Source organism: Dasypus novemcinctus, chromosome 2, assembly GCF_030445035.2.
Source record: "Dasypus novemcinctus isolate mDasNov1 chromosome 2, mDasNov1.1.hap2, whole genome shotgun sequence".
In the NCBI taxonomy this organism is placed as follows: domain Eukaryota; kingdom Metazoa; phylum Chordata; class Mammalia; order Cingulata; family Dasypodidae; genus Dasypus; species Dasypus novemcinctus.
Window position 1 is genome coordinate 85193281 of NC_080674.1, and position 16891 is coordinate 85210171.

General features: G+C 36.6%; 1 protein-coding gene across 1 annotated transcript in view; it reads left to right on the forward strand.

Moving 5' to 3' along the window:
- The window catches only part of VCAN (versican), a 122133-nt gene that overhangs the window by 44769 nt on the left and 60473 nt on the right, over nucleotides 1–16891 (forward strand). Inside the window, exons 6-7 of the mRNA XM_058275658.2 lie at nucleotides 5581–5874; nucleotides 11779–14766. Of these exons, the coding sequence (XP_058131641.1) occupies nucleotides 5581–5874; nucleotides 11779–14766 (3282 nt within the window). The remainder of the gene's footprint in view (nucleotides 1–5580; nucleotides 5875–11778; nucleotides 14767–16891) is intronic.

Sequence of the window (16891 nt, forward strand, 5' to 3'; positions counted from 1 at the left end):
TTTAGAATATTCACAGATAAACAGAAACTGAGAGAGTTTGTAACCAAGAGTTTGGCTTTGCAGGAAATAATAAAGGGTGTGCTACAGTCTGGAAAGAAAAGAGAGGCTTGGAAGAGAGTCTAGAAATGAAGATTATATCAGTAAAAGTAAAAGTCTCAAAAGAGTAGTGAAAATAAAATATGACAGATAAAACCCAAAGGTCAAATGGATGAAATAAGAACTTTACAGTAATACCATTTAATGTTAATGGTTTAAACTCCTCAATCAAAAGACACAGACTGGCAGAATGGATAAGAAAATATGAGCCACCTGTATGTGGTCTGCAGGAGACTCACCTTAGACTCAAGGATACCAATAAATTGAAAGTGAAAGGCTGGAAAAAGATATTCCATGCTTTCAGTAACAAAAAACAAACAAAAAAGGGAGTGCCTCTGTTTATATTAGATGAAATAAATTTTAAGAGACATGAGAAATGTGCAATTTGAGGAGGAAGTCAGGGGAAAAATCCATGTACAATAGCTACTAAAAGAACCAAATAATTAGGAATAAACTTAACCAATGATGTAAAAACACTTGTGTTCAGAAAACTACAACTCATTTTTCAAAAAAGATTTATTTACTTATTTATTTCTCTCCCCTCCCCCCCCCCCCCAGTGTCTGCTCTCTGTGTCCATTTGCTGTGTGTTCTTCTGTTACCGCTTCTATCCTTATCAGCTGCGCCAGGAATCTGTGTTTCTTTTTTGTTGCGTCATCTTGTGTCAGCTCTCCGTGTGTGTGGTGCCATTCTTGGGCAGGCTGCACTTTATTTCACACTGGGCAGCTCTCCTTATGGTATGTGCTCCTTGAGCGTGGGGCTCCCCTACGCAGGGGATACCCCTGTGTGGCACGGCCCTCCTTGCGTGCATCAGCACTGTGCATGGGCCAGCTCCACACAGGTCAAGGAGGCCCAGGATTTGAGCTGCAGACCTCCCATGTGGTATGCAGACGCCCTATCCATTGGGCCAAGTCCGCTTCCCTACAACTCGTTTTCCCTACAACTCATTTCCCTACAACTCAAAAAGGACCTAAATAATTGGAAGAACATTCCATGCTCATGGATTGGAGGACTAAATATCATTAAGATATCAGTTCTACCCAAATTGATGTATACACAGATTCAATGCAATCCTCATAAATATTCCACCAGCATGGAAAACAGCATGGAAAACATGATTATCAAATTTATTTGAAAGGGTAAGGGGCCCCGAATAGCCAGAAACATCTTAAAAAGGAAAAGTGAAGTTGCAGAACTCTCACTTCCAAACTTTAAATATATTACCTAGCTATATTGGTAAAAACAGCATGTTACTGGCATGGAGACAGAAACATAGGCCAGTGGATCCAAACTGATGCTTAAGAAACAGACCCTCACATCTATGATAAAGTAATATTTGACAAATCTGTCAAACCCGTCCAGCTTGGGCAGAACAATCCATTCAACAAACCTTGCTGAGAGAAACTGGGTATCCATAGCCAAAAGAAGGAAAGAGGACCCCTATCTCACATCTTATACAAAAATTAACTCAAAATGGATCAAAATCCTAAAAGGAAAAACCGTAAAGCTTCTAGAAGGAAAGGTAGGAAAATATCTTCAAGACCTGGTGGTAGGTGGTGGATTCTTAAAGGAGACTAGAGGAGGACTGAGATGAACTATTGATATTTAATGCATGCAGAAGTTTGATTAACTTTATTGTAAAAGTGTGGAAATGTATAGAGTTAATGATAACAAATTATAATGAGTAACAGCTGGTTTATAAATGAGAATTAGGCTGAAGACGGTAATCTAGGGATGTAAATGCCAGTTGAAAGGAAGGTAGAGATTAATCTAGGGACTGAATTGGATGAGAATCGTTGTTGATGGTACAAATGCAAGAGTGTCCTTTGTAAGCGAGGGCAGATGTACATAACTATTGCAGGGTGGTGGGAATGTGGAGAAGTGTGGGAAAAATACAACTGGAGTGACCAATAGACTGGTTAATAATAATAATGTAATATTCATGCATCTAAGCCAAAGATGTACTGTGTTGATGATGGCAGAGTGTGGCAAAAGCATGCCAAATGTGCACTATACATTATAGTCTGATGATCATATCTCATAATCTGTAATAAATGTTCCACCAAGGTGTGGTGTATTGATGAAGGTGTGTTGTATGGGAATCCTGCACATGTGCATGCTTGTTTTGTAAGTTTATAACTTCTGACATAAAAATATATTTTAAAAAAAGTAATAGGGAGAGTTGGAGGAAAATATACCAAATGTAAGAAAAGGTTTTGATGATATTCTTTGAGCATTTGTAACAAATGTCTCACAACAATGTAAGGTGTTGATAGTGGGTTGATGTATGGAACCCCTGTATGATGTTATGCATGTTTGCTATAAGTTCACAACCTTTACTATACACTTATTGTTTATGTATGCTCATACATAAATGTTATAAAATATTAATACACCAAATGTAAGATACTTTGCTTGGTAGTAATATTTTGAGAATGCTCTTTAATCATTAGTTAAAAGTATTTCACAACAATGCAGAGTATTATTGGTAGGGTAAGGTATGATGTTCCCGTATGATGTTATGTATGTTTGCTTTATAAGTTCACAACTATCATTATCCATTTATTGTTTATGTATGTTTATGTATGTGTGATATAATTCAATAAATTTTTAAAAATGCCAAAAAATATATAGTTTGCAAGATAATTCTATAGTATGGATTCATTCTAAACAATCATTGATTTAAGAAGGCTTAGTCATTCATTGTTTGGAATGGAGTTAAAAATGATTTTTTTTTTCTTTTCTCATTATTTTGAAATAAAACAATTAGGTCATATATGATAACTGACCATACATTATCTTTATAGATAAATTCTTTCAATCCTCATCTTAAAGTAAACTCAATTGATACAGGCTTAGTCCTCCTTATTCTATCTGACCTACATGAAGCCCAATGTGCTATCTTATTCATTATCTTTTTAATCCCAAATTTTATTTACATGCTTAAAAATTTCTACATATAAATGCAAAGGGAAATAGGTAAACTTGGGGATAATGAAATTTAATCATATAATTTGAACCATTATTATATGAGTATTGGTTAGAGAAGTGGAAATTATATCTTCCAAACTAGTGAGCTAAGTAATTGATATTTTGATAGACAGTCATATTTAATGAGTTTCTATATAAAATTCCATAAGTAGATCTGTATGCATTTTTAAATAATAAGCAAATTCCTTTTTTAACCTGACAGCACCTCCTGAAACCTTCCTTTTCTTTAACACCCCAAACACATTGTCTGTTTAAACCTGGGGAGCCAATAGTCATGAAATCATGCAGTCATTTTTCTTCATCAACCCTTTGGTCTGGCTGTATTTGAAGACATTAATTTCCCCTCAACAGATAGAGTAGCGGTGCTGTTTGGAGAAGTTGAGTATTACTTAATTATATTGCTTTGCTCTGCTCTGGTCGATCACTCTTGTTGCTTAAGAAGAAGTCATTTTGTGTCCAAGTAGAAATATCTCACAATGAAGGAAACTAAGGCAGCAAAATTAATATCGCAGCTGCAATAACAAGTTCAAGTACACTATCTTGGAAGGAAAAGCATTGGCACGTTGCCCCTCTTCACACTTGGATTCCTTTCAGGTCTAATTCAAGTGTAATACTGAGGTGAATGGGACTGCATGGGATGATGCAGTTTCTCCATCTGCCTTTTGCCAAGTTGATTTGAGTCTAGTCCATAGGTGAGACAATCATTTGTCCAGACAGCACCTACCCAAACCTCCACAACAGAACTCTCTTTAATGTGTTGCTGGGTAAGGATGGAGGAAAAAGAGTACCTCATTTCTTAACAAGAACTTGAAATGCCACTCATTCAACAAATGTTATTGAATACATACTTTAAAACTAGTACTGTGACCCTCATACTTTCAAAACTTACTATAGTTTTCATAGCATGGAGATATTGCATAGTTGAGGAACTTGTTATCCCATATTTTGGATTTGAGATGATTCTTCTTTGCCAGACTAGATAATTAAGAAAGACCTGTTCTTTCCCATACCTTACTTCTTTTAATCAGGTAAAAGTCTTTTTTCTTTCTCTTCTTCAAATACTTCTTGTTGAGACTTGACCTAGTTTCATCAGTAGCGATTTTAGATATGTAGTGAGAAAAGCTTTGTGTGTTGGCTCTCTTTCCGATACTAATTTTTCTTGTTTTATAAAAGCTCTCACACGCTGAGAAAGAGTAATGGCTCTATTCGTTTTAAACAACTGCTTGTTATGTCTGGAGTTAGTCAGGTGAAGATCCAAATTATAGGAGTGCTTCATGTCCCAGTTGTCTAACATATGATAGAATCAAAGAGCAGCCCCAGTGAGATGGAAACAAGACCCGCAGCTGCTACTATAACAGGCTATCAATATTTTAGCTTCCTCTCTATCTTATTTTATATGCCTCCTTGCCTCCTCTATTCACTTAAGTGTTCTCTAATTCTGCCTCTGCCTTTTAACCTCTTATATTCATATGTGAAAAGCCTAACTTATTTGCATTGTTATTGAGTTAGATTCAAATTTAACAGACTCTTTGGTATTTAAAGAATATTGTTAACAAGTTAAATGATTATGAATGTGTCTTCTGCCAATTGGCAGAGGTGATGAATGAAGTAAATGCCCAGCCTTATTTAATCATCATATGTAAAAGTCCCTGGAACCTAGTTAGAGCCCACTGCAGGACACACAGTATTTCTGTGGAAAGGTAGCCCTCCTGGGCAGATTCCAGAGGTAGGAAAAAAGGTGGCCCTCCTTCCAACTAATGCTGATTGCTTTTGCAGGCTGAGTGCAAACTAAGTGAGTCCCCATTCACCTGTGTGTCCTCAGCTCCTGCACAGAGCACGGCCTGCACATGTGGAAGGCAGGAAATGGTATTCCACACTACTTGTATCCTGAATGTTTTATTGTTTTGCAATGTTGATTGATTTGATGGATGCTAATTCATTTTGCTGGTAGCAACATTTGAGAAGGAGTATCAAAGAATTATTATCTGAATTTTAGATAAACAAAGCAAAATACCCTCCCTGGCAGTTCCCCTTCTAACATGCAATATTGATTGGTACGTGATAGGCTCTTTCATTAATGAGAAAACCCATTTCCTGAACAGTGGTCCAAGGAATCACTTGGAATTGTTTGTTCATTTTAAAGACATTATTGTTACTTTATTCTCAAGTGACTGCTTTTGTGGCCTATGGGAATATATACAGAATTGCGTGAAACTTTTGCAGTGGGTATTTCTTATTGCCCATTAAAAATTATTGTAATTAATGTAACATTTTATGTAATCTCCGTATCTTTTAAAAATAAATTTAAAAAATATATTTTAAAAATTACTATAATAAAATGAAGTAATCATTATGTTTTCTACTCTAAAGTATCAGAAACTGCTTCCTGGCATGAAAACATACCACATGCGCCCTTCCCCCTTTCTAGTTCCCGAAACAGGAAAGGAATAAATAGTGAAAACTTAGGACTTTCTTCTTTCCTCTGTTTATTCCAGGTGATGTGATCCACATTACTGCTCCCAATAAATTCACCTTTGAGGAAGCTGAAGAAGCATGTGAAAACCAGGATGGCCGGCTGGCAACAGTAGGGGAGCTGCATGCGGCCTGGAGGAACGGCTTCGACCAGTGCGATTACGGTTGGCTGTCGGACGCCAGTGTGCGCCACCCTGTGACTGTGGCCAGGGCCCAGTGTGGTGGTGGTTTACTTGGGGTGAGAACCCTGTATCGTTTTGAGAACCAGACAGGCTTTCCTACCCCTGATAGCAGATTTGATGCCTACTGCTTTAAACGTAAGTGTTCGATACCTTTTTTAAAATTACAGATTAAAAAAAAAAGGTTCCAAGGCATGCATTGATGTTCACCTGGCCATTGGAATGGGTTCTGTGTCTGGCAATGTGGGCACTGGGATGGAAACTGTTCAGTGACTTTCAAAAGCAAACCAACTGCACAGCAGTGATGCGGTTACGACAACCTAGAGATGGACTAGAGGGGAGGAGAGCTGTCAGGTTGAGGTCTTAACTGTGCCCTATTGTGCCTAGAATCTCAGTGCCTATGTGTGAGGAGTTATTTCGTATTAATCGCAGTCATTTACTGCAGTTAGATCCTTGGTGCTGTAATGTTGAGGTCCATTGGGGCCGAGTTAAATCCTTAAATTCTGTTTCTCTTGTCCTTGTTTGGTATCACACACTTTCTCTGATGGAGGAGAGTTTAAATATCAGTAATTACAGGTGAGTACTCGGAGCTGATCGATAATCATAATGTTCAATTTATAGTTAAAAATGAACCTTTTATGAATAAAAATCTCTATGCATCACATTTTATTTCAGCTAATGGAAATATGTGCCTTCTGATGATTAATCATATTGCAGTACAATATATGTTCTTTGCAGGTCTCATAAATAGGCTATCTTCAGTTAGGTTTACCATTAAACATCAGTTACAATTTCTCAGCATAATTTATAACTATCTTAATCTGCCAGATGTTCTTAAATCCTTTTGGTATTTGTAGTCACATGGCATGGTGTCATGACTATGGAATGCTTAATTGAACAAGCAAATAATTTGAAGACAAGCTGTAATATTTGCCATAAGGTCCATATTGTGCTAACAAACAAAAATCTCTCAGAATTTTTGAGCCTCCCTTAGGCTCAAATTTCTGAGTGTTAAAACCGCATGATGTACATTTAAGTTGATACAAGCTGGCTGAGCCATTAGAAGCTATTGAAAAGACTAGCTTTTTCTCCCTAGTCCTTGAAACAACAGAGGAATATTCCTTAATCATTTTCAGGAAACAGACAAACAACCACAACAATAAAAACCTTATCCCTCCAAGTAGACATATATTCCTTTAGGCCAAATTCTCCAGCAGTTCAAGCTCTGTAGTTTTACATTAACAACTGATAGTGATTAAAGAAGAAAATTAGACAGGTATGTAAGAGGACAGGGTTGGAGTGATTACATTAAGGAAGGGGTAGAATTATCCAGCCTGACTATCCTGGTAGATTTCATTCTTTTGTGCTTTATTAACCTAGCATTAAAAAACTTTAAACAATATTTTTTCCCCCTGAGGGCAAAATTTAAATCAAAGCCTGTATATAGCCACTAAAAAACCACTACTAAAAAATTCATCCTGGTGTGCTTTCAATTATTTATTGAAATGAGGAAATGACGTGCTCGTGTGAAATAACAGGGTACTTAGATTCAAAGAGAATCACCACCAACTAAAAATCTAGATACACACACAAGTTTGAAAGTTTAGTTTCACTTTTTTCCCTCCTAAATCATTTGAATCTTTGTAACTTGAATGTAGGATGAGTTCATATTATATACCATATATAGTTTCCATTCTTACCTGCAACCCTAGCATATTAGAAATGTATTCTACATATATAAGATTAAGGAAGTTTAGCTATAATGTAAACACCTTCTTTAAGCCACACATGATGCCAATAGCTTCCTCCAAATTTCTAATTGATTTTTCAAAGATTTATAAGTACATTTTTTACAGAATTTGAAAAATATTCTTGAAATCAGTTGGCTGCTGTCTACTTTTCCCATATGGTCAAGTAGTGACTGGATTCTGTGGAATAAAATATGTGAGGGTTATGGCTTTAGTTACAGTTTCAAAAGTGATTTCAGAGATTTACAGCTGGCTAGTTAAATAAAGGAATTTAGAAATATAACCATATCTTTCTTGTTCACCAGATGTAAAAAGTGATTTTTTTTAAGCCACTTGGTGATTGAACAATGTCAAATCTCACTTTACTATAATTCCCTTTTCCTTATAAAACCACTGAATGGAACAGTAACAATGACTGATAATTGATATGATTAAAGTCTGTTCTTGTCTAACATAATGAAATAGATTTGAAAAACAAGTAAATTAGTATCTTTATGAAATACATTTTCCTGTGGAGTTTCCTTTCATACGTAAACTAAATTTTGCACTTGCTTTCCTTTAACCTCAAAGTTAAACAAGTTATGAGAAAGTTAATGTTATAAAGTGCTTTGAAAGATCACTGTAAATCCCCAAATTTCAGTGAATCAAAACCATTCAAGACTCATGAGCATTTCTTATTGTTATTTATGATCTCCAGAGAAGAAAATAGAGCATGTTTCCTAGGAAATCTATTCTAATGGATATTCTAATATTCTATGGCAATCACTGTCTGATAGTTTTTCTAATTATCTAAGTTCATCACATTGGAGTGTGACCCGCATTTTTCCTTTTTAAGTTAGAGACCAAAATCTAAATAAAAGTTATTTCTATTACTGAACATAATTTTTCAGTTGTCCCTCAGTGTCTTCGCCAACTAAAAGAATTTCCTTGTTTTGGATATTCAGTTTCTAAACATCTAATCATCTATGTGATCTTGCTTTGAACCCTTGCTGGATTTTTTTGAGCCTTCTGTTTGAATAAACTTGAAACTAAAAGAGTTGTCTAGAGAAGGTTAAATTAGTTCCCATCACTTCATATGCTATCCTATTTATATATTTGCTCACTTATAAGATTGGTCTGTTCTTCTAATTTATGGTCAGTTTATTATCTTTTTTGTTCTCTAGTCATACTTTAACTACCGCAGGTGCCAAAATGAGTCCTTCCCTAATTTATAGTTCAATAAGTTCCCTGGTCATTGAATTTAAATCTGTTAACATTCAATCACTCATAAAACTTTTAAAAGATAGTTTGAATTCTAATCCCATTGTTTCATCTTCACTCTTTCCTCAGCTGTGAGACTAGACTCAATCTCTTGAATACCCATTCTGTTAAGGACTTCTGTAAACTTACTTACATGTTGAAATTTAACATAAAAGGAATTTATTTAAAATTAGTCATTTGCCCTTAATGCAGTTAGTACGGATATGAACTAAACCGATTATCATACTGCTAATGTGTTTTTATACTTTATTAGAAAATCTGTCTCATGTGTCACAACCAAAGCACCAAGAAGATAGTCCATAGGACATAAAATTCCATAAGTACAGTGATGTGAAACATCTGTGTGGCAGACAGCTGCAAAGGTTGGGGGAGAGATTTTGCAGGGAACGAAACAGGCTGATTTTTGTTGGCTTCCTCAGTAATTAAATTGAAGGAACGCTGGAAGTTTTCCAAGATGAAAACTTCATGTGAATGCACCTTCTGGAGTGATACTTCTAGAATAATCTGAAGTTGTGTTTCCACCTCTGTAATTGTCATCACTGATATAATGGGATTCCTTTTAAAGATATTATTTTGTGGATATTTGTGCTTTTTAAAAAATTATTTCTTTTTTGAAATGGCTGAAACAAATGGCACTGGTGATCAGATGCACTGAATAATGAAGGAAATCAGCCTTTACATTGACGAAAAAGCCACCCAAGCCCAAAAGGAAATCTGAGTTTTCTCATTCCAAATGGCAGAATTAATTCATTTAATTATAATCAGACGATTAAAATAGCCCCTAAAATTATTGTAAACCTTTAAAAAAAAATAAATTCATGTAAATCTTGGCTTTGTAAAGGAGATTCTCTGGGACATACTGCTATCACTTTACTATGCCACAGGACTAGACTAAAGGAAGGTAGTGCCAAACTGCACAATAATTGGCAGTGTCATAGTTAGTTTTTAAAGGCTGATTCCTAAAATTTTAAAACGCCATAAGAATATTTTTATAGCATTGGAGAGATTTTATAGCAAGAACTTTGGTTGGAACATTGGAAGACCTGATTCACAGACTCTCTGGCCTTAATGCAACATTACCTACCTTTAAGTTAATTTCATCAGCCATGGAAATACTCAGAGGAAAAAGTAAAATTAGCTTTTTTTATTATTAAAATAATGTGATTGAATTTTCTCTAAATGTTTATATTATGTTTCCACGGGAACTTTCTCTGTACGTATTTTTTTACTATCTCCCCAAAGAATGCAGTTAAAAGAAAAACATGAAGCTTGGCAGTTAAATGAGGTAACGGTTATGGAATTTCAGAGGATAGAGAATTGAATTAAAAGAAATATAGTCAACCCCACTTTGGGTCCTTAAGTTGTTCATGTCAATCAAAGGAGACCAAAGCTTCTTCCAGAAAACGAATGCAAAAAGCTTTTCTTGGAAAAGAGAGAAAAAGGTTATTTTTCATTCATATTTTTGAATAGCCCAAATCTTTTTTGTTTGGTTAGTGTTGTTTCAATATAAAAGGGCAAATAGTGACAAGCTTGAAGACTATTTAAATGGACCCTAATGTATATGGCCACTGAGACTTCATTATAAAAATGAAGAATCTGCTCTTTAAAATGGTCTTGGGGGTATGAACACAATTACTAACAGATCATGCCAGACAAAAAATAAGGGACACATTATATAGCCCTAGTCTGATTTACAATAAAATCACATCATTTTGTCGTTAAGTCTTGACAGAGCAGATGGAGCTGAAAGGTATCCATTTTTGTTTTCCTAGAACTCCAATTTGGGGATTATTAAAAGACACAAGACTTCATAGGCAGTCCAGATATTACAACTTCTATCAGGGAGCACTGGTATTGCCTAACCTATGAACTTTAAATCAGATAGGATGTAGCAAAATGACCACAGGTTTTCTCAGAATAGTGCATCCTTAATTTAATGCCAACTAGTTTTCTATTTTTTGCAAATACTCATTTTAAAAAAAATAACATCTTTATGTGTGAGGTTACTGCTTTTCCCCTGTGTTGAGAAGGAATCTCGTATTCGACACGGTCACTTTTACTCACAATTTAAATTTCTTTAAACAAGGCAGGCCTTTTCGGCAAATCTGGATGCAATATAATGTAGCATTTTATGATGACATGTTACTTTATATTGCTCGAGCCCATTCTTTCTGATGCTCAGAGTAGTTTCCAGTGATTTGTAATTACAGGCCTAAAATATATCATGTGGGTACTTTACTTCCTATTTCATCTTTGTTTTCATACTAAAGAAAGCCTGGAACTGAGTTCCTAAGAGTCACAAATATAGTGTGTAGAACATAGAACAAAATGTAGAGCTACAAGTGCCAAGCAACATCTGTCAGAAACATTTTTTAATTTATTATAAGTGAGGCCACACTACAAAGTTGAAAGGAAGATGAAGAGGAAAGTCCAAACACCTGGAAACAAGTGAAAAATGGTATTAAAAGGTTTAATATCCTGTTTTTATGAAAGGCTCCCCATTGTGTACAATGTAATGGTTTAAATGCAACTCTGTTACATTTGATGTGGCTTTTTGTTGCTGTTTTGCAATCTGGGACACTCCCTTTCCCCTGAGACACTTTGCAGCTTGAAAATGAGGGTGTGTGTGGAGAAAGCTAGAGACAGGGTACAGAAGCCTCCAGAATTGTGGGCCTCAGTTCCCCGACTAAGCTTCAAGTTGCTGCTGTGGTTTCTGATGAATAAACCTATCTGTTGTATCCAAACTCCGCATTTATATGTTTTGGACTTCTTACATTAAAATTATGTAACATTTATTTCCCTTAACTAAGAATAGTCATTCATACCTGTGGGTAAAAGTAGCGAACCATTACAATATAAAACAGTGGATCCATTTTTTACTTTTAAATGTCTAATTGTCTATCTTTGGATTAATTTAAATATGATTTTTAGACTCCTCTCCATCACAAAATACACAGCAGCAATTTACAAACACTGGACGTGCAACTTTCTGTTAGTGCCTTGTCTAATCAACTCTTTGAAATTATTTTTCTAGCTAAACAGAATATATCAGAGGCTACAACCATCGACTTGAATATCCTCACAGGAACTGCAGCACCCAGTTTATCCAAGGAACCACACATGTTACCTGATGGCACTACACCAATCATCTCCTTAATCACCAAATTACCTCTCATTACAACAAAACTCCCTGCTGTGGCAAATATAGTTGATTTTGACCAGAAAGCTGCAGTCCAACATCAGGCTTTCACAGACAGATTAGCCACTGAATCACCCACACCTGCTGGCAGTACCAAGCAGCCATGGGATATGGACTACTTGCCATCTACTTCAGTACCACTTAGAGAGTCAAGCATATCTGAAATTAAGGAAGAAGTGCCCCAGAGTACAAGTGTCATCTCCTATCATGCTACTGATTCATGGGATGGTGTCTTGGAAGATACACAGACACCAGAATCAGTTACACAAAGTGAACAAATAGAAGTGGGTCCCTTGGTAACCTCTACGGAAATCTCAAAGCACACTCCTTATAAGGAATTGATTGTAACCAATACACCAATTGTGTCCACAGGAATGACCATGGAATCCAAAACTGAACAGAAAACAGTAAGCTCTATTTCTGAATCAGTGACCACAAGCCACCACAGATTTACCTTCGTAGAAGATGATAGTGAAGGCAGAACACTTACAGTTAGACCTGGTCAGAGAAGTTTGGTCTTTAGCCAAATACCTGAAGTCATTACAGTGTCAAAGACTGCAGAAGATACCACCCAGACTCAGCTGGAGGATTCAGAGTCAGTCTCAGCATCCACAGTTGTTTCACCTGTAACTATGCCTGACAATGATGGATTATCTGTGGACAACTGGGAAGAGAAACACACTATTGGTAGGATAACTGAGGATATTTTTGGCCAGCATGTGTCTACCACACGTTTTCCACCACAGCATCATACTGAAGTAGAAATGATTCCTTATTCTGGTGAAGAAAGATTAACAGAGGGAATATCTACAATTATTTATCCCTCTCCACAAGCAGAAATGACCCAAGGAAGAAAGAGAACAGAAACATTAAGGCCAGAGATGAGCACAGATACCTATACCAATGATGAAATACAGGAAAAGATCGCCAAAGGTCCATTTATAGAACAAACAAAGGAAGAAGCCTTCTTTGGAATGAAGCTCTCTACAGCTTCCTCAGAGCAAATGCAACCTGTAGAAACTTCTGTGGAAATGACCAAACCTTTTGATTCCCCAGCACTGACAACAACTGAGCTAAGTGTAGAGCCAAAAGAAGCAGGAGATGTGGAGGAAGATGTTACAGGTGATTATCAATTTACTGCAAAGTATGACAAGGATACTACGCAAGTGCGTTTGACCCACAGTATTTTGGATGTGGAGGTAGTCACGGTATCAAAATCATCATGGGATGAAGATAATTTAACATCAAAGCCTTTAGGATCCACAGAACATGAAGGCTCTCCAGAATTGCCTCCTGCCTCACTTACCACTGTAAAAGTGAATGGAAGGGATGAAGAAAGCCCTAGCTTCACTGAACGTGGAAGAGATGAATATCCTGTCACCCCAGATAGTACTCAAAAGCCATTAGAGGAGTTTATTGAGTATTACTTAACAGATCACGGAAAATTCACAGTTGAATTTCAACCAACTACATCAATTGGTATTACAGAAAAGTCAACTTTGAGAGATTCTACAACTGAAGAAAGAGTTCCATCAATCACAAGAACTGAAGACCAAGTTGTTTATGCAACCATGGAAGGAGGTGCTGTGGGTGAAGGACCAGATGTGGACATCTCTAAGTCAGTATCTACTGTCCCCCAATTTGCACACACTTCAGAAGTGGAAGGATCAGCATTTGTTAGTTACAGTAGCACCCAGGAGCCCACTACTTATGTAGATGCTTCCCATACCGTTCCTCTTTCTGTAATCCCCAAGAAAGAATGGGAAGTATGGATAACTTCTGTTCCATCAGAAGGTGAAGTTCTAGGTGAACCTTCTGAAGACATACGTGTCATTGATTCGACTCACCTTGAAGCAACTATTTCTGCAGAAACCATAAGACCAATCACAGACATTACACAGGAAAGAACTCAGGAGGGATTCCCTTGGGAAGAACAGACAGCAGAGCAACCAGTTCCTGCTCCCAGTTCTACAGATGGTACACCCATGAAAGCAACACCATTGGATGACCACGAAAGTAATGGATCAGCATATCCAGTCTCTGAAGAAAGCTTGGTGACAGGTTCTGAGAGTGTCTCAGTTTTAGAAACAACTCCAGTTGGAAAAATTGAGCACAGTGTGTCTTATCCACCTCGTGCTTTAACTGAGCACACAGTGAAAATAGATGAAATGGTGACACTACCACCAAGCATGTGGCCGAAAGTATCTTTACGTCCAGAGCCTGAAGAAGAATTTGAAGTAGAAGGTAGTAGTCCAAGGGAATTTTCATCAACTTTGAGTCCTGTCAGTACCCGTGATTCTCTGCCGACAGAGGAAACCACTACTGAAAACGGGGAGAAAACAGCCATAGATTATATTGATTTAGGCTCAGGATTATTTGAAAAGCCCAAAGTCACAGAACTCCCAGAATTTTCAACAATTAAAACCACAGTTCAAAGTGATATCACTACTGTCATCTCAATAGACAAACTGCCGGCAACTTCAGCCACCAAGCTGCCCTCAGTGTCCACTGCGAAACCACCTCTCATTGACAGGGAACCTGGTGAGGAAACAACCAGTGACATGGTAATCATTGGAGAATCAACCTCTCATGTTCTTCCCACGACCCTTGATGATATTGTAGCTAAAGAAACAGAAACAGATATTGATAGAGAGTATTTCACAACTTCAAGAACTCCCGCTACACAGCCAGCAAGACCATCCACTGTAGAAAGCAAAGAGGCCCTCGGACCACAGGCAGTTTCCACTCCAGAACCCCCAATGGGGACTAAATTACACCCTGACATAAATGTTTTTATTATTGAGGTCAGAGAAAACAAGACAGGTAAGTCTTTCTAGACTTTCTAGATATACCAGTCAAGGCAATCAGCATTTTTTCTTGAAAGTTACTTTTGAGGGAAAAAAAGTCATCAGATGCTGCTATTAGAAGATAACTGGAGTGTGAAAAAATTCTGTATTTTTAGCTTCATTTATTTGTACAAGAATTGGAAGAATATGTTAAACAATTTGGAAGAATGTTAGATATTATTTTGTTTTAAAAGTCATAAGAAGGCCTGCTTTGTCATCTAATATAACCAAATCATCATTGTTACATCACTTCAGAACATGCAGAACAAAGTGTTTTAATTTCAGTGTCTTTTCATGCATTACTACTCAAGTGTAGCACTACACCGTGTTAACATTCCATTGGTCTTTTAACTATTAACCTTCAGCACTTACAACATGGACAGCTAAAATGGCATTGCATATTTATCCCTGGATAGAGAGTTTGAAAGATTTGTTTTTTCTCCGAGGATTTTGTAGGTTTATTATACCTCTTGTGAGGTGGGTTATAGGTGTGGTAGTTTTAAATGTTATTTTACTACAAAGTCAAAATATTTTTAAACTGTTGTCCTTGTGTTTTTGAATGCAGCTTTAAGTATTTAGAACAAGTGCAATCTGGCCCACTTCTAGGCAATACTATTATTTCATGATATCAAATGTAATTTCAGAAGGTAGATATCTCAGCTTTACCTTTGCCTCCAAAAACCAGGCTGTATTGTTTTTATTTTGATTTAATTGTCTTATCTCTAGGAATATATGTGATGTCATCTATTTTGCTCAAATATTTTTAGCTCTCTGGCAGAATTCTTTGTATATGTTTCTTTTTATTGAGTAATACTTAGAAGTTTTATTACCAAACATGACTTATTTCTGCTCAAAGGTGAGACCATACCATCTTTTGAATTTGGCAGCACAGTTGAGAATACATAGCACCCACCATTTAACAGATTGATTCAGGATTGTCTCCTTTTTATTTAGAAGTTAAGCACATTGATTTTAGTAAGTTGCCATATTCTAGTTTAATATGAGAATTAAATGAATTGATATTCATTTTTCCAATGGCTCCACAGTGCCAGACTAGAAGAATGTCTTTTTTTCAGGCTTTCTCTTCTACTGTTGTACTATTACTCTCAGTGTATCGTTTTTTAAGAGTGTTACTTTTCCTCTTTAGATTGCTCAAGAGTGCTTCTGCTGGAAACAAACAGGTAGCTGTCTTGTCAGGGCCCCTGGCTTCCAGTGCTGTAGGTGGGAACTTCATGCCTTCTATAGGCTTCTCCTGTCTAGAATTTTCTTGTGTAAAAGCTCTTGCAGGGCATTGAATAGTAGAGAAGATAATATATTCTCCCAGAGTATTAATGTCAGTTGCCACTTCAAGATAGAATTTAAAGAAACCCAGATTGGAACAGTACTTTCCTAGTAAGGATGCTGTTTCTTGGAATCTATAATCTATTTCCTCTGTTCCACCTTCCTTTTCTGCCTCTTGGAACCTGAGCTGAAGGGTAAAGATTGGCCAAGCAAGTGGCAATGAGGATTGCTGTTAGGGGTGAAAAAAAGGACAGGAAGAAATAACTGAAAAAGAAATAAGTACAGAGAGGCTAAAAGAAAAGCACAACCACATTTAATTTGAAATTTTTTTCAAATACTTGAACAACTGATCATGCAGAAGTTTGTCATAGTCTCTTAGTAGTGTAGACACTAAGTTGAAGCAAATAAAGTAGAAAATAGTAAAAATATCCTGAACTTTACAATTCTTTATACTGGGGAACGATGTGTTAAAATAGGGTGATCAGATTACACAATGGAAAAATTGAAAGTCAATCTCCCTTGAAGACTTGGCAGCCATCAGGAAAAAAAAAAAGGCCACCATTTACAAATGACTGTTCAAAATGGAGTGTGTGAGCAACCTAACACTACAAATTTGTATTTGAGTTGTGGACTTGATTCATCTGTGACTGTGAGTCATGAATAGACATTGTCTCTCCTTTCTTCCGCTTTAAAACATAAGACCACTATCTGCCTTCAAACTACTTTTTGGTCAGCACTGATTAAAAATATATCTGAAAACTATGGAAAAGGAGTACTTGGTTACCTCCATATGACAGGACTCCAGTGTGTATGGGATGTGG